This window comes from Ranitomeya variabilis, chromosome 1 (genome assembly GCF_051348905.1).
Source record: "Ranitomeya variabilis isolate aRanVar5 chromosome 1, aRanVar5.hap1, whole genome shotgun sequence".
Taxonomy (NCBI): domain Eukaryota; kingdom Metazoa; phylum Chordata; class Amphibia; order Anura; family Dendrobatidae; genus Ranitomeya; species Ranitomeya variabilis.
In genome coordinates this window covers 1,057,240,631-1,057,268,113 of record NC_135232.1, presented here as the reverse complement: position 1 = coordinate 1,057,268,113, position 27,483 = coordinate 1,057,240,631, and the positions used below count along the sequence as shown (strand labels likewise).

General features: G+C 38.8%; 1 protein-coding gene across 3 annotated transcripts in view; it reads right to left on the bottom strand.

Moving 5' to 3' along the window:
- GABRA2 (gamma-aminobutyric acid type A receptor subunit alpha2) overlaps positions 1–27,483 on the bottom strand; it is a 291,356-nt gene that overhangs the window by 10,926 nt on the left and 252,947 nt on the right. For all 3 annotated transcript variants that reach the window (XR_013220060.1, XR_013220061.1, XM_077279822.1), the window contains exon 9: positions 1,840–2,042. Coding sequence is in view for 1 of the 3 variants with exons in the window: in XM_077279822.1 (XP_077135937.1) it covers positions 1,840–2,042 (203 nt within the window). In the remaining 2 variants the exon portion in view is untranslated. The remainder of the gene's footprint in view (positions 1–1,839; positions 2,043–27,483) is intronic.

Below are 27,483 nucleotides of genomic sequence, written 5' to 3'. Positions count from 1 at the left end.
TATGTAAAAAACAATGGAAAAAAGATATGACTATAGTCAAGATTATATAAATGTACAATGTCATAGAGATTTCTACATTAGTAAATTAATTCCCCTAAATCACCAGGGATACCTCCTCACTAATCTAAAACATCATGAATTCATACATTAACCCCTTAATTTTTCCCTTCAAAGCCAACAGAGATTTTTAATTGATCTTTTCACTGACCTCCAGACTAAATTAACTAACATTAAAATAATTGTCTAGTTATTGAGGAAGATAAGCTAACTGCAAAAAAAATGTATCAAATGTATCTGTCAACAGGAAATATTCTTATATTTAAAAAAAAAAATAAGTTTATGGGGATCCTAACTCTCTTCCCCAGATGCCAGAGAAGAGAAGGCTCAGTAGAACAGAAATCCAAATGCCAATGCTGTTGTTCTCCCTGGTGATATGTCACCCGCTCTTTCACAGAGAATGTTGGCCAAGTGTTCCTTTTTATGGGGTAGTCAAAAGAGATACTGTAACTGTTGGTCAAAAGAACCAACAGCTCTGTAATGTGTATTGGGCCCTTATAGGACCTGAAGTTCCTCCATTTTTCTTCTCATAGGCAGATTTATTTATCCTTCCAAGTTTTTACGGAAGCACTCATCCCCATAACGCTCGTCACCATATTATTCTATATGGCTTTGCACATATCCAATTTTTTCTTCGGACAGAAGAAAAATAACGCAGCATGTACTATTTGTCTCCCATAACAGATGGCACTTGCCAATTCATGTCTATGGGTCTGTGGAAAAACTTGGACTACAATCTGACAACATCCAAGTGCGCTCCAATTTTCATGGAGTGGAAGAATGGTGAAAATAAACACTTTTTTAAATTCTCCATATCCATGAAAATCAGATCGTACTCTGATCACACGCTGATCATACTGTGATCAGAGTGTGATTAGCATAATTGGATAGATTTTCTTGGAGAGAAAAATGGTCATGTGGCCCTAACCTTAGTGTGATATTTTTTTCCCTTGTAGTCCAAGATAGATTACAATGTGACACTTACAGGAAGGTAAGTATCCAACATGCCAAACTAGAAGTATGGAAAACTATGAAAATCAAAAAAGCTAATTTATAGTATCTATTGAAGGTAATGTCATGAGTAGATATGAGCAAATATCTTCAGCTCCCTCCTTATTCATCAAGCTATAGCGCTTACAGAAGAAGCTGCAGCGGGAACCCAGATACATGGAGCACTCGGGATAATCAGGTGTCCGGTGCCGCAGCTGCATGTGTTGCGGCTGTGTGACAGCCTCATCACACACATGGAGAGCCTGTAGGTTGTGCCTGTCACACAGCCGCGACACGTGCAGCTGCGGCGCTGCACATCTGATTATCGAGAGCGCTCCAGGTATCAAAGTTCCCACTGCAGCTTCTTCAGTAAGTGCTATAGCTTGCCGAATAAGGAGGGAGCCGAAGATATTCCCTCATCTCTAGTCATGATTGACTTTTTATATTGAGAAGGTAATTTTATTCAGTGTACATGAAATTTGCCTATGAGAAACAACTTCAATTTAGCCAACATAACTCACTTTACCTGGACTAACAAGAAATAAAATGTGTAAATTAATTTATTCATTATGGGTCAATAATAAACCTGAGTGTCATACATTTCTGTATATGGTAAATGAAAGAATTGTAGGTTTCTAATGAAATATCTAATTACTTGCTTGCAAAAAATGTAAATTAAAGGGTAAAAAGACAACAAAACACAGTAGGATTAGGACATTGTCCCACTGAAATGAATTAGGTAATGATGGAAGACATGTGCATTTAATATTTTCAGTGAAAGCATTTTCTTACCTTATCATTGACAACACTTTTCCCATCCCAGGCCCATCCTCTCTTTGTAAAATAGTTAACAGTAGCAAATTCTATCAAAGCTGAGAAAACAAACGCATAACAGACAGCAATGAACCAGTCCATAGCAGTAGCATAAGCTACTTTTGGCAAAGAGTTTCTAGCGCTGATACTGAGTGTTGTCATGGTCAAAACAGTTGTGACACCTAGAAGCAAAAAAAAAAATATTGATCAAAGTCTTTGTAGAATACGTGCATGTTCCAAGATGGTTAATAATCTATCAGTTGAATCTTTTGTGAGAAAGGAGTTCATCTTGCTTATGCACAAATTCAAGATAATAAAGAAATTAAAATGAGAAGAATAAAAAATGTAATAAGAATGCAAAATCATTAGACTATAAATTATTTATTCAAACTTATATAGTAAGTCACTGTTAGGCCACGTTCACACGGCAGGATTTGGGTCAGTATTTTATATTAGTATTTGTAAGCAAAAATCAGTAGTGGAACAATCAAAAGAAAAGTACAATAGAAACACAACACCACTTCTGCATATTTCACCAACTTATGATTTTGGCTTACAAATTCTGATGTAAAAGACTGACAAAAATACTGCCATGTGAACATGGCCTTACTCTGTTAGGCTAGAATGGCAGAGATTATTTATAAAAAAAAGCTATTTATTTATTTTGTTTTATGTAAGAGATATGTTTTCATCTTTTTTTCTTCAAGTGCATGATGCTCCCCAGCCTTCCGGGTACAAGGAATGTATTTTTATCTGAAAATAGCAAACCTGCATGGAACATTAATGATCTAATTTGCATGGTGGAAAGGCACACATTCAAAATAGAGAGTTAAGAATAGTACGGGACTTATATCTTGAAAATAACTTGGCCGCTTCTACCCTAAATATCTGGTCAGTCACTGGTTTTTGGAATTCACCTAAACATTTTGATTCTGATGAACTGAAAAAAGAGAAGTAGAAAAAATAAAATAACCAATCTGCTGCAAAACTCTAGTTTTGTAGAGGTCTTACTGATACATATTTGGTTTGATCATGCACTAAGATTTACACATGTGCAATTTTTGAGTATTATATATGAAAAATGATTTATTCAATATTTTGCTTTTAAACAATATATTTTTTTTATATCAATTATTACCTTAACAATATTTTTGGCTAAGTAACTTAAATTAACACATTTGTCTACATTTGTCTACATTATTACATAATATGTTAATTAATGGATACCTTGATCTGCCCACTACTCGCATTCTAACATTGTCTGTTCCACTGCCAATCTCAACTTTTATTTATAGTGATAATGACTCATCAGAGGGACAAAAGCCAGTGCCTGAACATTGTCCCCTGGTCCCAGAGCGGACCATACTGTCCTTGAAGTCCCTCAAGGCCAGTGCATGAACACTATATCCCAGTTCATGTGTGACCTAACCCTGATCTTAAATCCTAGACCGGAGTGTCTAAACTAAGCCCTAAAGTAGTGTTAGCATAGCTGACCCCTGAAGTCAGCAGCTGCAGTATAAGGTTCTTCTCAGGAGAAACTTGACAAGTCTGACTTCACTACTAGAAGCTCCAGTGAACACCAAGGTAGCTGATTAGTTAAGCCTTTTCCTGGGTAGGCCTAGTCATTGTGTCCCAAATCCATGTACGTTAAGGCTATCTTTAATAGTCTACTTGGCCCTGCAATGACCGCAGCAGCAAACTAGTATGGAAGCATGAAACTATGCTTTTGTGTTAAACTATTATATTGAGTTTCACTTATCTGAAGTCCTGCACATAGAATACCTTTCCCGCACCAGTTAGCAACCTTGCATAGAGTCACTTGAACCTGCAGTGATTTTCTAGATTTTATTTTAAGATTCTGTCTCTCATAGTTGAAGTGTACCTACAATAAAAATTACAGACCTCTTCATTCTTTGTAGGTGGGAAAACTTGCAAAATCAGCAGTGTATCAAATACTTATTTTCCCCACTCTATCTTGAAACTCCAGTCTGAAATCAAATCTTTGGCTGACAGACCGTGCTGATGCAGTATAACTATCTTGTGTTTTTTTGCAAGGCACAATTTTGCCATGGTGTATAACCTGTGACCTGAAACTTTCTTCAACAATCTTGAAGATTTATCAGTTTGACTGTTGTAAGTCAGTTTGAAGCCCCCTAATCATATATTTCTGTTTCATTTGACTGTGTTCCATCCTACATATGAAATGATGAACTTTATCACCTTTTAGGTGTAATTAGTTACTCATAAACCTGACTATAATCCTACAAATTCCCTGAATTCTTGCATGCATACTTAGAAGAATAAAAGCTGTTTTAAAATCTAAGGATATTTAAAACAAATATAGATTTGATTTTGATTTCCTTTTTATTCATTCAATTTGTATTTTGTTAGTTATAAAAATAAACAATTAACACTTTTACTTATTAAAGTATTCCTATTTTGCAGACTTTTTTCCACATCTGCCTTAAATGTTTACATAGTACATATAAAACTTTTGAACTGCATAAAATATATAATCATTGCATTTCTTTTTCTTCCATCAACATTTCACATGTGAGGGACACTTGCGGACTCATGGAATAATAAAAAAAAACTTGATAATCTGTCCTTTTTTACTTAAACCAAGTGTTTGTCTTAGGTCCTGTACTACAACCATAATAAAAATAATTGTGTGAAAATGTTTGATATATGTGTAGTATAACTATTTTGCATGCATGCGTCTGGGTTTTTGTTACAGTTACAAATGACAGACTACTTTGGTGGAAGCAATAATAATAGGGGTTTATTTGCATTTTCTTACACAGTAAAAATAAATCTTATGGCTTGATTATTTTTCCACAGAAGAAAAGTTTAAATATTCATAAGAAACTGTATGAAATTAATTAAAAAAGCCTGTTTTTATCACAATTATCATTATTTTGTCACTATAGTATTGTCTTATTTTGGAGGAAAGTTCCATAGTCATTATGACTGAGTTTCTTTGAGTAATATAACAAAACAAAATTACAATATATAGATGAGCCGATGATATCCAAAATATAAAAAGTTAGGATTTTAACATTTCTTAACTTATTATTTTTCTAAATTCTAAACAGTAACAGGCAAATTTAAGTTGTTCAAGATGTTGATGAGAGAATTGCTTAAAGAAGAATCAACCTGGCCTTGATTTCTACAAAGAAATTCCAATTTTTTTGTGACTAGATTAGCACAAATCATGCAGAATAAGAAAAAGTAATATTCACACAGCCATAGCTGGCTTCTTCCGTCATTTTATGGATGCAGTCTTCACTAAGGCATCCATAGCATCTTCTTGTGCCCTGCATTGTTGGCCTCTTCTGCTAGGTGCATATCATATGCCATTTTAGAATTGAAGTCTAATCAGCACAGGAGAAGTCAGAGATGCTGGGCGTTGGAAGATGTTGAAGATGTCGAGCGCCAGAGGACATAAGAAATGACATAAAATTTGGCCTAGTAAACACCACACTTGTGACCAGACCAAGGAGCAGAACAGGAATGGAGCAAGGCAGTGTGGCAGTCGGGTATTTTTTTATATATATTTCTTATACTTTAGTGTCTGGAGTGACCTCAAGGCATAATAAAGAACATTCTAATTGCATAAGATAAATGTGATGTGAATTGAAAGTCCTGGCCGATTCAAGTGAATTTATCAAATTACAATTTTTGCAGATTAGGTCATTATTATACCAAGATCTAAATTGACAGTGATGCTTAAGTATCAGTCTTTATGTGATGTATGTTCAGCACTGACCAGAGAAACAGCTATATTCCCCAGCACAGAATCATGCACAAGTGCTCCAGTGTGTCGAGTGCTCAGCACAATCATCTGAAAGTATATCTATTTTCTCCTGCGCTCTGGGTGCACGTTGATAATTTTTCCTCTCCAATCATTCTGGTATGAATTTGCAATTTGTATTATATCTATATATTTTTTTTCCAAAAACAAGCACTATGGATAAAATTTACTAAGACAATCGTTGAGTATTGCAGTCTTAGTCTAGAGTAGACTTGACTTCACTTTTTTTTCAGGACAGCTTATCAAAAAATCATTAACAGACAATATTTTTAAAGGAAACATTGGAAAACCATAATAAATCATTACGATTTTAAGTGATACACATCAACAGTCCATAATTCTTATACGTAGACATCAGCTGCATTCACTAAAAACTGTAAAATAAAGTCCAAATAATCTGTATAACTTTCTTCAGCTTTAAAAAAAATTGCGGACGCCTTATAAAATCTTTATGGACAGGAAGAAACAGTCCTAATTTTTACGGACTGTTCTGGAATTTCTGGACAGTTGGCAACCCTGGTATAGAGCAAGTCTTAATCCAAATTTGCTGCATCTCTGCTTGTTTATGTGACCAACCCCATTTGAAAAAAAGGCGAGAGTGGCATAAAAATAATAAAGAAAAAAAAATCAACAAAATTTGCAACTTCTTTTTCCCACCAGAAAACAGATTCTAGACACTTATTGATTCTCCTCCAATGATTTTGTAATATTGCTTTGGACGGGTTACCAATTTAATTATTTTCAAAAATCTGATCAGGTAAATAAAATATAGAGTATACAGAAAATGGAAACTACAAACTGGTTACAAAATTCCTAAAGGCAAATTATAGAATGAGATATAAATTATAGAAGAGGTTTACAACATGGGCATATTTTCTCAGTTGCTTTTTAAGACACACTCCTCAGCCATGTTCTAACACTTTGGCAGCAATGCCCACAAGGTTACAGTTGACAGCTAGAACAGTGAAGACCCCTCATGAGAAAAAGACGACTTTGTAAATAAGGTAGAAATGCTGATCTATGGCAAATTCTTTTATCACTTTCTAAAAAATGTCAAATGGAATCAAAACTAGGCAGTTATTTTTTTTCCTAATAAAGTTGGCAAAGATTATTTTTTTTATGATTAAATAACACTGGGAACAGACAAAAGAGTGGGAGGACAGCAAACTGTAGACTTCTCTACAGAAATTCCACAATGACAAATCAAGAAGTGCAAAGCAATAAAGCAATGTTGTCAGTGACTCATCCGCTATGGGAAAGAAAGGCGAAAAGACAAATCGCGGGTGTATGATAATAAAAGTAACAGTTATGAAGACCCCCTGGTGGAAACACATTTTTTTTTATCTTGACAACTATATGTATATGGAAATTATATCAATACTTAGTTGGTTCTTGTTGATAAGAGATGATTTGGGGTAATATACTGTGTTAGACAGGAATATTACTATATAATGGATGCATTAGTTGTAAGAAAGCTGAAGTATTCAGTGTAATTGATTCCACTAACCAGTGTTTTAAACAAATGCAGCAAAAGAAAACTCTGATTCTGTAAAGTTACACGGAGTTTTACTAAAAGTAAGTGAATCAATTTAATGCAAATAGAACTCAGGTCAAATTTGTATGAATTTGCTAAACCTAGCGAATTCAAAGAATTTGTAATTCACTTTACTTTGTCTAAAATGGCCGCCTTCATGTAACACATTTTTGCAAAATGCTGCATCAAACATAGAATGGCCACATGACCTTGAGTGAGCTAACACATCACAGTATAGCTAATCAGGAGGGACTAGCATAGCCTGTATAAATGCAGAATCAGACAATGCAGATCCCATCTGACAGATCCCACTAGAATCCCATTAGACAGATGCTAATTGCCCCATATTAAGGAAAAATATCCTTCTTAACCCATTATCTACCAATGTCCTTTTTTTGGGATGCCTAATCTTTAGCTTCTACCAACTAAGATTTTATAATTTTTATAATTAGGTCCAATTCTTTGTGTTGTGTTTGTAAAATGAATGTTTTCAAAATAGGAAATCATATCGTTGCCATTTTTAAATTAATATTGGTATGCCCTTTTCTGAAAAATCCATACTAGTAAAAAATTTAATTTGGCAAGTTATGGGTTAACACCAAATAAGGCAATCAGGCTAGTTCCTTGGCTCAATGTCTTATGTCCAGGTACATAGCAACCATAACTTACACTATTGTATTCTTCAAGAAAGACATTTATGCCCTCTTTAAACTCCTTCAACTAGTTAAAGGGGCTTTCTAGGCATACAGTTTATTAAAGTGGAAGACATTTATGTTAAAAAGTTCTGTTTTCTTTCTATTGAAATTTTGGTCTGATCATGTGAAATCAAGTTCCTTACTGCTACAGTCTGATAAAAGCATAAAACGCAAAGATGTCTTCTGAGCTTTGAAGTGTTCAGCCTGCATCTCTCAAAGTGGAAATGTACTTGAACTCTAGCGCCAGTTACTGGATGTAGGAAACCTAAAAGTCAATATTGCTCTTTTAATTTAATTGATCTTGCAACATTACTTAAGATAAGAAACAAATCAGACACTCAATTTTCAGACACATGTTTTGGGTATTTGCCCCTCATCAGTGCAAATCAGGAGGTCTAATTTACCTGGGTAACATTTCTTCTTGTAGAGAGTACCAAGCAGGCATAAAGAGATTTATAGGCTATGCAATGCTTCTGTAGGGTATAAGGAGCATGGTCTGTGCACTTCAACAAGTTTTGAGTGATTGGGGATTGAGAGGAGAAGTCAAAAAACAATTCAGCATGCCATGCAGAAAAAGTAATCATATCAATTTGTGGCTTTGGTCAGAGGGGATGGTTCTGCCCAATTACATTCTAACAAATGAATACATTATATGATTTATTGATTCCCTACAAAACGCTAAGCCTATGTGATGTCAGAGTCAGCACCTGAAACATTATTGTCTGAAACATTATTGATTGTAGAGGATTATCAGGAGGGCACACAATAGGTGAAGAGGGAGTAATGATAGGAGGGAGAAATTGTGTGACCTGTGATTCATCCACCTTAGAGGTATGTGAACACGTTAAGTATTTTCTCAAGATATTTTTGCACCAAAAACATGTCTCTTGGTATGAAAATTGCAGAGTAAAATATGGATTTTTTTGCTTTGTTAGTTTACTTGTGTGCTTTCCCATGCATTGGAATGGGCAACAGATGCTGCAAAAATGTTTAAAGAATTGTCATATTCTAAATTTGAATCTGCTTCAAATCGGCAAGAAAAAAATATTCAACATTTGCATGAGACTTCAGGAATCTCATTCACTTTACTGGTACTAGGAAATCCTGTGGTTTTTGAGACAAAACTGCAAAACAAGGATACAACTGGTAAATAACAAAAACAATAAAAAAAAAATGTTGGCATAGAGAAACCATGAAGGAGCTGTAGGACAGACACAGATCTGCCTCTTGGGAAGTGTAGTTTGGAGGCACAGAGGGAAAGCTAGCAAAAAGTTCAGTATGTAAACAATAACAGATCACAATGATGGTCAAAGATGGATACAGGAGGCTGAAAGCAAACTAAAAACAGGAAAATAAAGTTTAGAAGAGTAGTGGGTTGTGAGGAATGGAAGATAAACAAAAATACTGTACAGAGGCCACTTAGAAATCGGGGCTGCTGTTTTAGACCCCATAACTCACTAAGCACCGACCTTGCCAGAGCATTTATCAAAAAAATTCTATATAAGGCCCAAGTAAGGCACTTCCAAATATCAAAATAATCTACAAAGAAGAAGAAAGTTTGCACACAAAAAGTAGAATAAAAATATGTTTAATAAGTTACAAAAACACATAAAAAACATTTAAAAGGAAAATTTTCAAAAGGGAAACTAAGTAATTGAAGACACCAAATGTAAATGGACAAGTGACAAAAAGGTTCCTGAAGTCTAGTGATGTCTAGACAAATAGTAACTAATATAATATTGTAGATAGTAGCATTAACCCAAATGGTGTTATCCACTGGGTGACAGCAGCAATAATGGTGAATTTATAATAGAGATTTGGACCAAGTGACCATAAGAAATATAGTTTCAGAGGTAGTGGTAAATATACAACGAGTTTCCCCCCTTGAAGAAGGCATACATGTACATAGATTAATAAGAGCATTTCAGCTGATTGGTGGGTGTGCCATATGCCGGACTTTTGTATTGATGATCTAACAATTCACCCCGTCCTGTACCTACTCTAATCTGCATTTGTTTCACTTATATATTATTATTCTTTTTCTACTCTTTCACATTACGTATACATTAAGCTCAGTTAAAGTGCTCTTATACAATAATTGAATTGTATAATCTCGTAATTACAATGACTGGCACACGGTAGGTGTATCAATGCTCTAATAATACTTTTTGCTCATTATTTCTGCCATATCTGATTGCAATCAGTTGAATCCTGCTCAGAAAATATATTCCATGGGACAAGAGCCAATCAAGATGGCTTGGTGATGTCTAATTGCTTTGATGTGCAGCTGTATGACAGCTAGATATTATATTATTAAGAATGTTTTATTATTTAATACATTATTCAGTGGTTATAATGAAGGCAAATGCAGTGTTGTGTCAAAACCCATTTCTTCTGCCTACTTGTAAACCTCTGAAGATCCTTGCTCATAAATAAGCACACGAAAAAGCACTTATAATAAGGAAATTAGACATTCTAGTCCTACATTGGAAGGTTACACATATCACTTAGTCCAAGAGAATAAATGACCATCCCTTACTAAGCAGCAATAGAGAATTGCAGTCATGGATTTAGTAACAGAATGTATGTAATTTGGTGTACACAAGAGTTATTTACTTATCATTGGAATGTCATCCTTCAGAGAACTGACCAAAGAAATGGATCATTGATCACTAATAGTGATTCACTATCTTACTTGAACGTGCTATATAATACATTTGGCCTACTTAGAAAATGCCTGATGGTGTATGGACTGCACGTCTCCTAACTAAGCTACGTCAAACGGTGTATTTGTTCCTATAGGGATTAGTAAAAACCTGTAAGAAATCAAGATGAGGTCAATATTTCTTGAAGTTGGTCGTACACAATAGGTATACATTGATCGATCGCTCTGTGAGCAGTCTTAGGGTATATGAACATATTCAGTATTTGAAGCAAAAAAAAAAACAAATACTGAAGAGTTGACAGGAAAAATGCTGCATAAATTACCTGTATTTTTGTACAGTTTTTGATGCAGTTTTTTTATCCATTCATTTGAATGGGTAAAATCACTGTAAAAATGCCGAAATAATTGAAATGCTGTGAATTTGAAACTGATCCACATCGGCAAGGAAAACCTAAGTACCCTGTGCATAAATGCTGCTTTTTTTCTCAGCAATAATACAATAAAATGCAATAAGAGGCAATCAAAACATTGTATGTACTCCAAAATGGTATCAGTAAAAACATCAGCACAGGGTGCAAAAAATAAACCCCCACACAGTCCCGTGTCCTGAAAATTGAAAACGTTGGGAGCCTTGGAAAATTGGCCCCTTACACACGGTCAGTGGAAACGCACTAACAAGTGCACAGACCAATTCACTTTAATAGGCAAATAGCGCTCCGTTCCTCCCAAGTCTCTCTGCATAGCTAAGTAGCACTGTACAGCCACATGTGGGGTGTTGCCACGTTCAATAGAAATTGTGGAACAAATTTTGTTGCCATTTTTACACATTTCTTGTTTGAAAATAAAAAATCTTTGGCTAAAGCAAAATTTTCGTGGTAAAAATGTAGTTATTTTATCCTCACTGCCCAATGGTATAAAATTCTGTGACACACCCATAGTGTCAATATGATCACTGTGCCCATAGATGAATTCATTGAGAGGTGTAGTTCATGAAATGGGGTCACTTATGGGGGGGTTCTGCTGAATTGGCACCTCATGGGCTCTCCCAGTGGGTCATGGCACCTGCAAACTATAACAGTAAAATCTGGCGCTCCTTCCCTTCTGAGCTCTGCCATGTGCCCAATCAGTGGGGGGTTTCAACTGTTTAGGCACATCAGGGGCTCTCCAATCGCGACACGGCGTCCGATCTAATTCCAGCCAATTTTTCATTGAAAAGTCAAACGGCGCTCCTTCCTTTCTGAGCTCTGACATGCACTTAAGCAATAGTTTACCGGCAAATATTGGGTATCAGTGTACTCAAGACAAATTGCACAATAACTTTTGGGGTCCAATTTCTCTTGTTACCCCTGGTAAAATAAAAAATTGGGGGCAAAAAGATCACTGTTGTGGAAAAACTATGATTTTTTATTTTTACGGCTCACCACACATCTAGATAAGTTCCTTGGAGGGTCTAGTCTTCAAAACGTTGTCACTTGTGTAGGCGCATCAGAGTCTCTCCAAACGTGACATGGTATCCGATCTCAAATCCAGCCAATTTTTGCATTGAAAAGTCAAATGGCGCTCCTTCCCTTCCGAGCTCTACCATGCACCCAATCATTGGTTTACCTGCACCTACTGGGTATTAGCGTACTCAGGACAAATTGAACAACAAATTTTGTGGTCCAATTTCTCCTGTTACCTTCGGTCAAATAAAAAAAATTTTGGTCTCAATAAAAAGATAAATGTTCATTTTTTTTAAAACATTCAAAAAATTCCTGTGAAGCACTTGAAGGGTTAATGAACATCTTGAATGTGGTTTTAAGCACCATGAGTGGTGCAGTTTTTAGAATGGTGTCACTTCTGGGTATTTTCTATCATATTGGCCCATTCAAAGTGACCTCAAATGTGATGTGGTCCCTAAAAACAAATGGTGTTGTAAAAATTAGAAATCACTGTTTAACTTTTAACCCTTATAACTTCCTAACAAAAAATATTTGGTTCCAAAATTGTGCTGATGTAAAGTAAACATGTGAGAAATGTTATTTATTAAGTATTTTGTGTGACATATTTCTGTGATTTAAGGGCATGAAAATTCAAAGTTGGAAAATTGTTAAAGTTTCTAAATTTACACCAAATTTCCATTTTTTTTCACAAATAATCGCAAGTCATATCAAAGAAATTTTACCACTATCATGAATTACAATATGTTATGAAAAAAACAGTGTCAGAATCACCGGGATCCATTGAAGCATTCCAGAGTTATTACCTCATAAAGGGACAGTGGTCAGAATTGTAAAAATTGGCTTGGTTATTAACATGCGAACCACCCTCGGGGGTAAAGGGGTTAAACTGTTCCTGATTTATAGTCACACAAATATTATGTAATTTTCCATAGAGCTGAAACATTAGGGATTGCTTCATCTATGGGTCTAATGCAGTGGAAGTCGGAATGAGTATATGTTTTCTTGAATATTTATGGGAAAAAGTAGTAAATACAGTAATAAGTTACTCTTCTAAAATGTGTGCATAATCCATGACTATAAAGAAATACATACAGAAGAATACATAATTTCCAACATTATTTCTAAAAACTCTGAAAGTCATCTGAAAAAGTCAACTGGAAATAGAGGCAGCATAATAACCATACAGTAGTAATAGTAAAAAGTTGATATAAGAAAAATCTTTATTTTAGTGTATATTATACCTGAAGATTTTCCTTCAAATAGAAATAGCTATTTTGCTTTAAAAAAGAAGGTGTTGCTTATATAGTACATACAACCAGAAATTTCTTAGGTTATTTGTCCTAGAAAAAGGTAGTTACTACTCTCAATGAAAATGCCATCATTTATCACCAACATACCCATCAATAACCTAAAGGATAGAGAACTGTAATGAGCCATTTGTCATGTCTAATGCCAAGTATCTACGGATCTTAATCCAAACTACCTGATTACCTATTCTAGACACTGTACACAGAGATATAGTACATAGGATTGGGTAATGAGGACGGAAACTGCACTTAGATCATTTGATGCTAGAAGACACATTGCAATTTAAAAGAACTCCTGGCAAGTCACCCTGCAGAAACAATAAGGAGGAAAAGGAGGAATTGTAAAGTAAAATAGTTGATGCATATTAATGAATTCAAGGCTACAAATGAAGGTAACATTATTTGGAAAACCTTGGGGACAGTGAGCATCATACCTGGAAAGAACTATGCAAGAAAATGTATTCCCTAACCCAAAATGTGATATATCAGATTACTACTACTCCATCAGAGAGCTGAATCAACCAGTCTGGAGATTATTATTCTTAGGTAATGAATTAAGATTGCATGAGTTGAAGCAATTTACTTATTGACAACTTACTAACATCTAAAACAATCATTTCCCTGGAGGAATAGTGGAAACTTAAGAGAGATTGAGACCTATGGATGCCAGATTTCCTGAATTGTGAAAATTGGTTCCTCGCAGAAACTGGCGAAGGAATTGATTCCGCACTACAGTATAACTTCTCGCTGAAATATTGGGAAACTGCATAAAAATAAACCTCAAATTATATCACTCCTGTTTAATGAAATGTCCACAGAACCTCATTGATTGCATGTCATACTACTAACATTTCAGGTTGTGAGGATGTATATTCTATAAAGTCAATGGAGCTGATTCATAAAGACGGGCATAGTGCACACTCAGCTAATGAGTAAACTTTTTGTCATGCAAAGTGGAGTAAGTTGTAATGAATTTGAGCTTTGCCATTCTCTCGTCTTGCCGCTGCTCTTTCCATTTCAGCAGAGCTGACTCAAAATGGCATGAAAACACCAAAAGTCACAAAATTTGTGTCTAACTCTTTGTTGTGCAAAAAAGTCTGTGAAATTTCATAGCTTTTAATTCAATTTTCTGGCATAAAAACTTTGATGAATTGGCCCCAGAGAATCTTACCATTATTACAAAAGGAATTAGAGATGAGTAAATTGGTTCAAAGTGAAATGAACTTATGTCTATGTCTACAAAAAAATTTGGATTCCCCTTAATCTGAGTTTTGTGTAATGCCCTTTGCAAGATTTCTTTAAAGCATTGGCCAGCCACCAGTTTTTAATTTACAAATGCCGAGGAAAAGAGTGAAAAAAATTATATTCAACCCGCTGCTCACCAGTACTTCTGCCAGAGCCTCTTGTTTGGTCCTCCGTTCAACTCCTTCTGACCTTTTCTTTATTTGCCCAATGTGAGCATCACCTTCTTCTTCCATCTTACCTTTGCACTGGGTCTTCTGTTGCCATGGTGGCTTCTGATGTCACGATGTATGCTACGGTGTCACAACATGTCTAGTCAGCATCTTATAAAATATAGTGGAAGTAAAGAAGAGGCAAGAAGGAATTGCACAGAGGACTGGACGGGGTATGCGATAGGGAGACAGGTGAGCAGTAAGTTAAAAATAATTTCTCAGCTTACATTTGTTATGCTCTGTGATCTGGAGAGACCCCAAAGCATTATCAGGCACATTTAATCACATTGAATCAATGAAATGCAAATCAAATTTCTATTCATATTTGAGGGAACTGTCAAATTCTAATTATGATAGATTAATTTATCACTAAGAGGAATCTTCCATTGTCTGAAAAACTAGAGTTTAACCTGATATATTGCAAGAGATTTCAAATGTAGTCCTTCAAAAGGTTCATCAAAAGGCCACAACTCATATGCACATATATCTTTCTACACCGCTGTGTTTGTAGTTGGCATGTTCACAATATTTCCTGCACTACTTAGGTTAAAACAGTTTAGAAAAAAGAAACAAATTTTGAAACACATAAATTTATCCGTGTTTTGAGAAAATACATGAAATAGAAAACCAACCAAAACAAAAAAGAAAATATGCATTAGAAATACATACATAAAAAACTTATTTTGACCAGAATTCAAATTATACAAGCAAAGTATTCAATTTAGAGATAACAGAATTGATCAACCAGATTTTATATTCACATTGAATAAGACAATTTGTATCCTTATAAATAAAGATTGTAGAATCAATTCACCAAGTTAAAGATTTTCAGAGATTAACATTTTAGAAAACCATTGAAAAAGTTAACTTTTAAAGATTTGTTAATTTCAAATCAAAACATATCATAAAAGTGGTAAATAGAAAATTGATTACAATTTAAATAAACGTGATTATTACTATTTTACACACCTAATGTTTAATGTTATTCTTTGCAAACTAATGGATACGACTTGATGGGATAATGTACTGCACATACAGTATGTACATTAATAGCAGTTGAATGGCTAAAGTCTAACTAAGAGTAAAAAAAATATAAATTCCAGGAACAATAAAAAAAAGATTGCATAGTTTTACAAGGCTGCAGAAAAAGGACAGGAAAGATGGGCTGCAGATGAAGGTGAGGTGAAGGTATTGATAAACTGCTAATCAACTTCAAGTCGAATTTCCTGAAATGGGAACAAGTAATAATTCAAAGCACAAGTACTGTAACGCTCACGCCGAGACTGGTTGGCGTGGGCGTCTGGGGGTGTGGCCCCACTAGACCACAGACCAAACTTCCCTGGAAGAGGCATAACTAAGTAGCTTCCTAGGTGTTCGCTGGAGCCTCTGATGGTGAGGTCAGACTTGTGCAATAGGGAGCTACCAGGTACCACTCAAGGGTTGAGTCTGACTGTGGATGCTAATCCCACCAGGACACAAGACACAGGCAGGCACGGCTGTGACACTGGCTGACGGATGGGTACGGCAGAGGCCCTGATGGGCAGACTGGCTTGACAGAGATACAGGCAGGCAGACGGGCACGGCTGGCACTCTGGCAGACAGGCGGGCACGGCTGGCACTCTGGCAGACAGGGCTGATACTCTGGTAGGAAATGATATACAGGTGGGTGTATGGAAACAGGTAAGAACCTGTTCAGACTGGTGAACATAAAGAAACAGGTAGAGACTAGTGTTGAGCGATACCGTCCGATACTTGAAAGTATCGGTATCGGAAAGTATCGGTCGATACCGGCAAAGTATCGGATCTAATCCGATACCGATACCCGATACCAATACATGTCAATGGGACTCATGTATCGGACGGTATTCCTGATGGTTCCCAGGGTCTGAAGGAGAGGAAACTCTCCTTCAGGCCCTGGGAACCATATTAATGTGTAAAATAAAGAATTAAAATAAAAAATATTGCTATACTCACCTCTCCGACGCAGCCTGCACCATACCGAGGGAACCGGCAGCGTTGTTTGCTTAAAATTTGCGCGTTTACTTCCTTACTTGAAGTCCCGGCTTGTGATTGGTCGTGTGCCGCCCATGTGGCCGCGACGCGACCAATCACAGCAAGCCGTGACGTAATTTTAGGTCCTTCAGGATTTTAAAATTACGTTCTGGCTTGTGATTGGTCACGTCGCGGTCACATGGGCACAAATATAGAGAAGGCGGGCACCACAAGAATAAATACAAAAGGGGGATCAACCACGTGCATATAAAAAGTCATATACAACAGAGAACAAGAGAAAAGATATGCACAATAGTGGGATCAACCAACCATAATAATCTTTATTAGAAATAATTATACAATACAGGGCAATGAGAAAGACAATTTAAAACCATTTAAAAAGGCCAAAACAAGGCCATACAAGACAACTAACACCTCCCAGGACAGATAATCTCATAAGACATATATATATACATATGAATCTCAGCACATAAAAATAAAGCATTGACAAGATACAAGTTGAGCTGACACACATAATAGTAGCCACATAAATAACAATAGCCTGTGCCGCCAGCTGACCTTAAATATATAGTGACAACCTAAAAAATTTTTGCTGTACAATGCAATAGTAATGTGCAATAAGAAATAAGCCAGTACCATACTACCTAAATACTATTGCAATCAAATAGACACGTAACCTGTTGTAGCCCATTAAAGTAATGTAGCCAGGGGATGCTATAATAAATTCGATCAGATGGAAAGTCCAACAGATATTCCCCAAATAGTCACCAACCAGAAAGGCCCCAGGTCCTGTGTCCTAAGGTGGTAATAATGTATGGCAGAGCATGGCCGCAAGTCCTGGGGGGGAAACAAACCACACGCGTATCGACGCTGCTAGAGCGTCTTCATCAGGGGAGATGTAGTCAGTCCCTCCAATGCCCCGTTATATACAAAGGGTAATAGAAGATAATAATCACCTGTGAGGGAGCCGCAGCTTCTCGGAACACCGCATGGCGTGTAAGGCCGGATAAACATCCGGTTCCTGGATCAGGAAAAAGTCTGCGCCTGCGCACAGGAGTATCCAGTATTGGTTGAGTCTGACTATGCCGGCGCCTAGGCAACCATAGTGAAGCGTTGCCTGCGCACGCGCTGTGCTGTTACTTAGACCACTCTATATTATATCAGTTACTGAATGCAAAGCAGTGTGTTTACACTGCAGTACTAACAGTGTACCTGCATATATACAAGCAGGCGCATCCCCAATGCGCCAAGGCAGGCCACCTGAGATTTACAAAGAGTAGGAGCATAAAGATAATCCAAGTCCACCACAATACAAATGCACATACGAGAAAGTAATAGGACTAATGAAGTTGCTACAGATATATGCGCTAACCTAATAGGATAAGTCACTTCACATTAAAGTGGCTTTGAGAGAAAAAGGAAAAAAGCGCATATCATTTGAGATGATATTACAGTATGTCATTGTGGCGCTGATATAAAAGGTGTGATTGGTCGCGTCGCCCATGTGACCGCGACGCGACCAATCACAAGCCAGAACGTAATTTTAAAATCCTGAAGGACCTAAAATTACGTCACGGCTTGCTGTGATTGGTCGCGTCGCGGCCACATGGGCGACGCGACCAATCACAAGCCGGGACGTCACGGGAGGCAGGACAAGCACGCATTTTAAAATGCGCGCGTGTCCAGCCTCCCGTGACGTCACGGCTTGTGATTGGTCGCGTCGCCCATGTGACCGCGACGCGACCAATCACAAGCCAGAACGTAATTTTAAAATCCTGAAGGACCTAAAATTACGTCACGGCTTGCTGTGATTGGTCGCGTCGCGGCCACATGGGCGGCACGCGACCAATCACAAGCCGGGACTTCAAGTAAGGAAGTAAACGCGCGAATTTTAAGCAAACAACGCTGCCGGTTCCCTCGCGGAGGTCCAGGCTGCGTCGGAGAGGTGAGTATAGCAATATTTTTTATTTTAATTCTTAATTTTACACATTAATGTTGTTTCGATACCGATACCCGATACCACAAAAGTATCCGATCTCGGTATCGGAATTCCGATACCCGCAAGTATCGGCCGATACCCGATACTTGCGGTATCGGAAAATGCTCAACACTAGTAGAGACCTGTATGGCAAGTTTCTGAACAGAGGTAGAGCAAGAGCAGATGCAAAGTAGAATCACAGGAGGCAGAGTAAGAGCAGGAGGTGGAGCTAAGAGCAGAGAAGGAGAAAGCAGAGATAAGAGCAGAGAAGGAGAAGGCAGTGATAAGAGCAGAGAAGGAGAAGGCAGAGCTAAGAGCAGAGAAGGAGAAGGCAGAGGAGGAGGCGGAGCTAAGGATATAGCCAAGAACGGAGCCACTGGAGGCGGAGCCAAGAGCAGAGAGGCTGGGGGCGGAGCCAAGAGCAAACCGCAGGAGGCAACGCCAAGAACCAGAACCACAGGAGGCAATGCCAAGAGCCAGAGGGTGCAGAGCCACAGGCTGTGGCAAGCAAAGCTGAGAGGCACAGAACCACAGGTTGTGGCAGAACTGAGCAGAGAATTACAGAACCACGGGGAGTGGCGAACAGAGCAGAGAGATGCAGAGCCACTGATAGTGGCAAGAAGAGCAGAGAGGAAATGCTGAGATAATCACAGCAGAGTGAGAATGGTAAACAAACAAAGAAGGAACAGGAGCGGACATAGACCAGAGTTCAGACACAGAAGTAACGGGACACAGATTCAGACCAGGGTACCACGCCCCACTGGGTGGCGTACACAGAGACACAAGCAGAAGACAGATAAAGGCCTGCGTATTGCAGCCCTCAGAGACAGGAAACAGACATGACCGGGCAGCTCAATAGCAAATGCTAACTGAGGGAAATAGTTTGCTCAGGCCTCCTCCAATGGGTGAGGATGCCTTAACCCCTTCATGACCTTGGGATTTTCCGTTTTTCGGTGTTCGTTTTTTGCTCCCCTCCTTCCCAGAGTCATAACTTTTTTATTTTTCCGTCAATATGGTCATGTTAGGGCTTATTTTTTGCGGGACGAGTTGTAGTTTTGAACTACATCATTGGTTTTACCATGTCGTGTACTAGAAAATGGGAAAAAAATTCCAAGTGCAGTAAAATTGCAAAAAAAGTGCACTCCCACACTTGTTTTTTGTTTGGCTTTTTTGCTAGGTTCACTAAATGCTAAAACTGACCTGCCATTATGATTCTCCAGGTCAGTATGAGTTCAAGGACACCTAACATGACTAGGTTATTTTTTATCTAAGTGGTGAAAAAAAATTCCAAACTTTGCTGAAAAAAAAACAAATTGCGCCATTTTCCGATACTCGTAGCGTTTCCATTTTTCATGATCTGGGGTCAGTTGAGGGCTTATTTTTTGCATGCCGAGCTGAGGTTTTTAGTGATACAATTTCGGTGCAGATACGTTCTTTTGATCGCCCGTTATTGCATTTTAATGCAATGTTGCGGCGACCAAAAAAATGTAATTCTGGCGTTTCAAATTTTTTTCTCGCTACGCCGTTTAGCGATCAGGTTAATGCTTTTTTTTGTTCATAGATTGGGCAATTCTGAACACGGAGATGCCAAATATGTGTAGGTTTGATTTTTTTTTATTGATTTATTTTGATTGGGGCGAAAGGGGGGTGATTTAAACTTTTATATTTTTTTTATTTTTTTCAAATTTTTTTAAACTTTTTTTAAAACTTTTGCCATGCTTCTATAGCCTCCATAGGAGGCTAGAAGCTGGTACAACACGATCTGATGTTCGCTGCTATGTAGCAGAATTGCAGGTGTGCTGTGAGCGCCGACCACAGGGTGGCGCTCACAGCTGCCGGGGATCAGTAACCATAGAGTTCTCAAGGACCTCTATGGTTACTATTCTGAAGCATCACCGACGTCCGATCATGTGACGGGGGTCGGCGATGCGATCATTTCCGGTAGTTAAATGCTGCTGTCTGCGTTTGACAGCGGCATTTAACTAGTTAATAGGAGCGGGCAGATCGCGATTCTGCCCGTGCCTATTATGGGCACATGTCAGCTGTTCAAAACAGCTGACATGTCCCGGCTTTGATGCGGGCTCACCGCCGGAGCCCGCATCAAAGCGGGGCTTCAGACCTCGGACGTACTATCCCGTCTGAGGTCAGAAAGGGGATAAGTATCAGAGGCCTCTAGGCTATTGGCCAGGGACACCTTAGGCAGGTGCACACAGTCTCAATAAGAATCCAGAGTTGCTGGTGCTGCCTCCTATGCACACAGCCAGGAAGTGTACACAGAGTAAGCGGCCATGGAGCACATGGCATGGAGCCGGCAGCAGACAGATCTCACAGCATGGCACTGGGTGAGTGATTTGATGTAACAGGCAGGTTGGGAATAGAAGGCCATGCAGTGATGCCGGCAGAGTTGTTACAAATACCTTCCATTTCACCCCCACAAAACCACAGAGAGAGGGCTCATGACATCAGACACGAATAAGCAAGCTCCCACCTACTGCCTTGCAGCTATTACATTGCATTGTCTAGTGCAGTAAATCAGGGGAGGAATATCACATGGACTATGAAAGATAAAGATAAGGTAAGAAGAGGCCATTTTAGAAAGTTACAGGCTAGGTATGAAATGCAAGGTCTTAACAATTAGTGATGAGTAGTGTTGAGCATGCCGATACCGCAACTATCGGGTATCGGCCGATACTTGCAGTATCGGAATTCCGATACCGAGATCCGATACTTTTGTGGTATTGGGAATCGGTATCAGATCCATATTACTGTGTAAAATAAAGAATTAAAATAAAAAATATTGATATACTCACCTCTCCTCATTCTAGGAATTTAGGACCTGAGAATGACGTCGCGGCTTGTGATTGGTTGCGTGGCGGTCACATGAGCGGCACGTGACCAATCAGAAGCCGTGACGTCATGGAAGGCCCTAAACGCCCTCATTTTAAGCAAAGAAAGCTGCCGGTTACCAGCGGTGATGTCCAGGGGCCTCCGGAGAGGTGAGTATATCAATATTTTTTATTTTAATTCTTTATTTTACACAGTAATATGGATCCCAGGGCCTGAAGGAGAGTTTCCTCTCCTTCAGACCCTGGGAACCATCAGGATACCTTCCGATACTTGGTGTCCCATTGACTTGTATTGGTATCGGGTATCAGTATCGGCGATATCCGATACTTTTCGGGTATCGTCCGATACTATCCGATACCGATACTTTCAAGTATCGGACGGTATCGCTCAACACTAGTGATGAGCAAGTATACTCGTTGCTCGGGTTTTCCCGAGCATGCTCGGGTGATCTCCGAGCATTTGTTAGTGTTCAGAGATTAAGTTTTTATCATGGCAGCTGAATGATTTACAGCTATTAGCCAGGCTGAGTACATATGGGGGTTGCCTGGTTGCTAGGGAATCCCCACATGTAATCAAGCTGGCTAATAGCTGTAAATCATTCAGCTGCCGTGATGAAAACTTAATCTTCGAACACTAACACATACTCGGAGAATACCTGAGCATGCTCGGGAAAACCCCAGCAACCAGTATATTCGCTCATCACTATTAACAATTGTTGTGGTATACCACTGAAAAACTTTTAAATTTAAATTTAAAAATGTGAGAAGTAATTTCAGTCTGCCAATAATAATGCAACAATTTTATTGATAGGTTGGTCCTAACCTGCAGACTCAATATGACTATGAATTGCTTGATCTGTGATACACTGAAATACAGCACTTTAATAACACATGTTTTCTTAATATAATTGATGTACGGATAACCATACCATTCTTTCTTAATTTTATTACAGAACAAAAATCCTAAAACCAAGGCTTGTGTTTCATAGAAAGTGTACTTCATTGCAGGTAACTTTAACAAGCCGTAAGTTATATTTTTTACATTTATTTTGTTTTTTTGCAATTTGTTTTTCGAAAGACTAAAGAAATCTTCACATATTAAGCTTCACTGTTATAACTTATTCTTGTCCAGAGAGAGTATTGTGCCCTAAATAGTAAAATGGAGGACCGACCGTAAAGACTAGGAATCGATAAGGAATAAAAGGATCCTCCAAATGCAAAATAGTGTCTAAAACGTATTCATTTTTATTTAGCAATTATTTTAAAAAAGGACATAATTAAAAAGGAGATGGCAACACATGCAAACAGAAAACAAAAAATGCACTGTGCAGAGGTTATATTAAGAATCTCTCCATCTATAGGGGTGTTATACATATAGCGCCTGCAAGCTAGTAAATATCTAATATTGATGATGGAAATATATGCTGCAGTCCTAATCACACTACCAATGCAATATATAATAATTAACATCCAAGACAGTAAGGGTTAATATGCAATAAACAAAGTGCTGAGTGCTTAATACATATACATGATGCTGGAGACTGTCCAAGATGTGTGGTGCAAACCAAATGGCTTGGATATTAGTAATAAGGCTATAATTGGGCAGCACGGTGGCACAGTGGTTAGCATTGCAGCGCTGGGGTCCTGGGTTCAAACCCCACCAAGGACAACATCTGCAAAGAGTTTGTATGTTCTCTCCGTGTTTGCGTGGGTTTTCTCCGGGTACTCCGGTTTCCTCCCACATTCCAAAGACATACTGATAGGGAATTTAGATTGTGAACCCCAACGGGGACAGTGATGATAATGTGTGCAACCTGTAAAGCGCTGCGGAATATGTTAGCGCTATATAAAAATAAAGATTATTATTATTATAATAGCATGATTCAAAACTATTTGTTAGCAGACAAACCAGGGGCAGTGAAATAAATGTGGCTTACTAAGCAGATATCCAAACAACTCTCAGACAGCTCCATTACTAAGCCGTGGGCTTGATGTGACCTCACAATTAGTGTTGAGCATTCCGATACTGCAAGTATCGGGTATCGGCCGATACTTGCTGTATCGGAATTCCGATACCGAGATCCGATATTTTTGTGATATCGGGTATCGGTATCGAAACAACATTAATGTAAAAATGTGTAAAAGAGAGAATTAAAATAAAAAATATTGCTATACTCACCTCTCCGACGCAGCCTGCACCTTACCGAGGGAAGCGGCAGCGTTCTTTGTTTAAAATTCGCGCTTTTCTTTCCCTTACGTGAGTCCCGGCTTGTGATTGGTTGCGTGCCGCCCATGTGACCGGCACGCAACCAATCACAGCAAGCCGTGACGTAATTTCAGGTCCTTCAGGATCTTAAAATTACGTTCCGGCATTGTGATTGGTTGCGTCGCAGTCACATGGGAGACGCAACCAATCACAGCAAGCCGTGACGTAATTTCAGGTCCTTAAGGATTTTAAAATTACGTCCCGGCTTTGTGATTGGTTGCGTCGCAGTCACATGGGAGACGCAACCAATCACAAGCCGTGACGTCACGGGAGGCTGGACACGCGCGCATTTTAAAATGGGCGCGTGTCCAGCCTCCCGTGACGTCCCGGCTTGTGATTGGTTGCGCCGCGATCAACCAATCACAAGCCGGGAGGCTGGACATGCGCCCATTTTAAAATTTTAAAATGCGCGCGTGTCCAGCCTCCCGGCTTGTGATTGGTTGACCGCGGCGCAACCAATCACAAGCCGGGACGTCACGGGAGGCTGGACACGCGCCCATTTTAAAAAGCGCGCGTGTCCAGCCTCCCGTGACGTCACGGCTTGTGATTGGTTAATGGCGGCCATGTTGCCGGGACGCGGACCAATCACAGCAAGCCGTGACGTAATTTCGTCACGGCTTGCTGTGATTGGTCCGCGTCCCGGCAACATGGGCGCCGTGACCAATCATAAGCCGGGACGTCACTGGAGGCTGGACACGCGCGCTTTTTAAAATGGGCGCGTGTCCAGCCTCCCGTGACGTCCCGGCTTGTGATTGGTTAATGGCGGCCATGTTGCCGGGACGCGGACCAATCACAGCAAGCCGTGACGTAATTTCGTCACGGCTTGCTGTGATTGGTCCGCGTCCCGGCAACATGGCCGCCCTGACCAATCACAAGCCGGGACTTCACGTAACCAAGTAAAAGCGCGAATTTTAAACAAACAACGCTGCCGGTTCCCTCGCTGAGGTCCAGGCTGCGTCGGAGGGTGAGTATAGCGATATTTTTTATTTTAATTCTTTCTTTTACACATTTATATGGATCCCAGGGCCTGAAGGAAAGTTTCCTCTCCTTCAGACCCTGGGAACCATCAGGGATACCGTCCGATACTTGAGTCCCATTGACTTGTATTGGTATCGGGTATCGGTATCGGATTGGATCCGATACTTTGCCGGTATCGGCCGATACTTTCCGATACCGATACTTTCAAGTATCGGACGGTATCGCTCAACACTACTCACAATACAAAGGTGACAGCAACCCCACAAACATGAACCCCATATGCCACTACTCCAGGGCAAGTGGTAAGAGCTGGACAAAGTGCCAGAATTGGGGCATTGAACAGATGTGCCTTTTCTGTGCAGCTGCGAGCTACTATTTTTAGGCTGGTGGCCTATATCAATGGCCCTTTACCAGCCTGAGAATACCAGCTCCCAGTTGTCAGCTTCAGCAAGGCTGGTTGTTAAAAATGTGGGGACCCCATGACATTTTTAAAATATTTATTTAAATAATAAAAAAAACAGCGTGGGGACCCCTATTTTTGATAACTAGCCTTGCTGAAACTGACAGCCGAGGGTTGCAGCCCCCAGCTGTGAGTTTTACATGACTGGTTATAGAAAATAGAGGGGAACCCACACCGTTTTTTTTTTATTATTTATTTACAGCGCAGGAGCCGGCTTATGAATGGGAGTAATGCTGTCATTGTTATCACTTGAATATATCTCATTATTCTCCTCTGCTTGCGCTGATCACCGGCGGAGCAGGGGAGAATGATGAGAGCCATCTTAAGCACCCGGCGCATAGGAACAGCACTTACTATACCGCTTCTGCCCTGGCGCCCATCCGTGTGGTACTGATGTGGCTCACGGGTGGCACACAGTTGCCACATGTGTGCCACAGGTATTACGAACATGGACATATGGACACACGGACACTGAAATCTCCGGTACCATTTTTTTCCGGTACCAGAAATATCAGGAAATCTGACACTGGCCTAAGACAGCAAATTCAAAGTTCAAAAAATGCATTCAGCTCTATAAATAATGGATGGTCTTTCATTATGTTATTCACTAATGGACCTATTTTTCACACTGTGCATGATCAACACACAATAGGTGTTCATGGACATTTCTAGTAAAAACAGATCAGTTAAAATTAAAACAAAAGCGGACGCAAAACAGAAACCAAAGTGTTCATTTTTAAAAAGATCCCTTTTCTTTTTAAAGATGGATTAATTTAAAAATGGAAACTTTCAATTTTGTTCCTTTTGTATTGAATGCAGATTTATTTTTATTGCTGAATCTTTTTGAAAGGAATGACAATTACATGTGAACAAAACCTTAGTTGAAAATGAGGTAGAAACTGCATTGTCATGTTTTAATAATTGGATAAAGCCTGAATTATCTAGGCTTTTACAATTTAATAGCATAGCATGCCAGATCTCAGACTTGGCACTGATGAGGGGCAATAGCACAAAACACCTTGTCTGCAAATTGATCTTCTGATTTAGCTTTTATCCTGCATCATATTGCATCTCATACCATTCATATTATCGGTCTCTTCAATTTGTCATCAGATTTCCTCTTGCTGCCACATGCAGGGAGCTTGGATACAGTACTATAGACCAACAATTTCTAAAGAATATGTCCAACTGCAGTAACTAGAACATCAAACTGTTTGGAGAATGTCTTATAGCTGTTACCATTAACATGTTTATCTATAATTGTATCTCTTATCTCCAGAGATATATATATCTCTATACCTCTCGTTGGTCCATGTTCATTGTGGTACACACAATGATACCAAACAGCCCATTGATTACTTTTCACCCACCCGTAAATAGGCTGGGTGACTGTTTACAAGTCTGTGGACAACTGTGATGCTAATTACAGAACATATCTTAGTTTCAGACGTCCCTATGGTCAAATTATTTTCAATTTTTCATAGAAGTACCATCAATTTTGTCCAGGCCATTTTCATTAGTTTTTTTCTTTTGATCCACAATTCAAAATCAATGTCCAATTTTCAATTTCATTCACTAAATTTAATTTGAAAGTGACTTTTTTCAAGTTTCAAGTTATTTCACTAACCATTGCAGGTTTTTCTTACTTCAACAAAAGAATACCAACAATTTTGTGTATATCTGTCTGCTTTACTCTAGGCACTTTGAAATCTCACAATGCAGTGAAATTAGGAGGCAGGCTGTCATCCATTATATGTCTCACACATTTCATTTTAAATAAGCTCCGGAGGCTGATTTTCTGGGAGATCTAACAAAAATTTAGAATTCTCTGGAATAAGACATCGGATCTATGACCTGCATGCTCATATGGATGGTTTAGGGGGTTGATTCTACTGACAGATTGTCTTTAAGAGGATGCTAGATTATTCAGCATTTTGATTAGTTGACACAGAAGTCACTAATTGAGTTTGCCCAATGTAAAGGATTGCAAAAACAATAGGCAATATAGATTACAATGTGTTTGATAATGGGTAGGCAACAATATTAGATTTAACTCTAACAATGATTTACTCATCAGTTCTGTGTGTGGATGAGGAATATGATCCTGCACCAACCACAGAACATGGAGTTCAAGGAGTTCAAGTCAGTAAATCAATGGTAGATTGATTTAA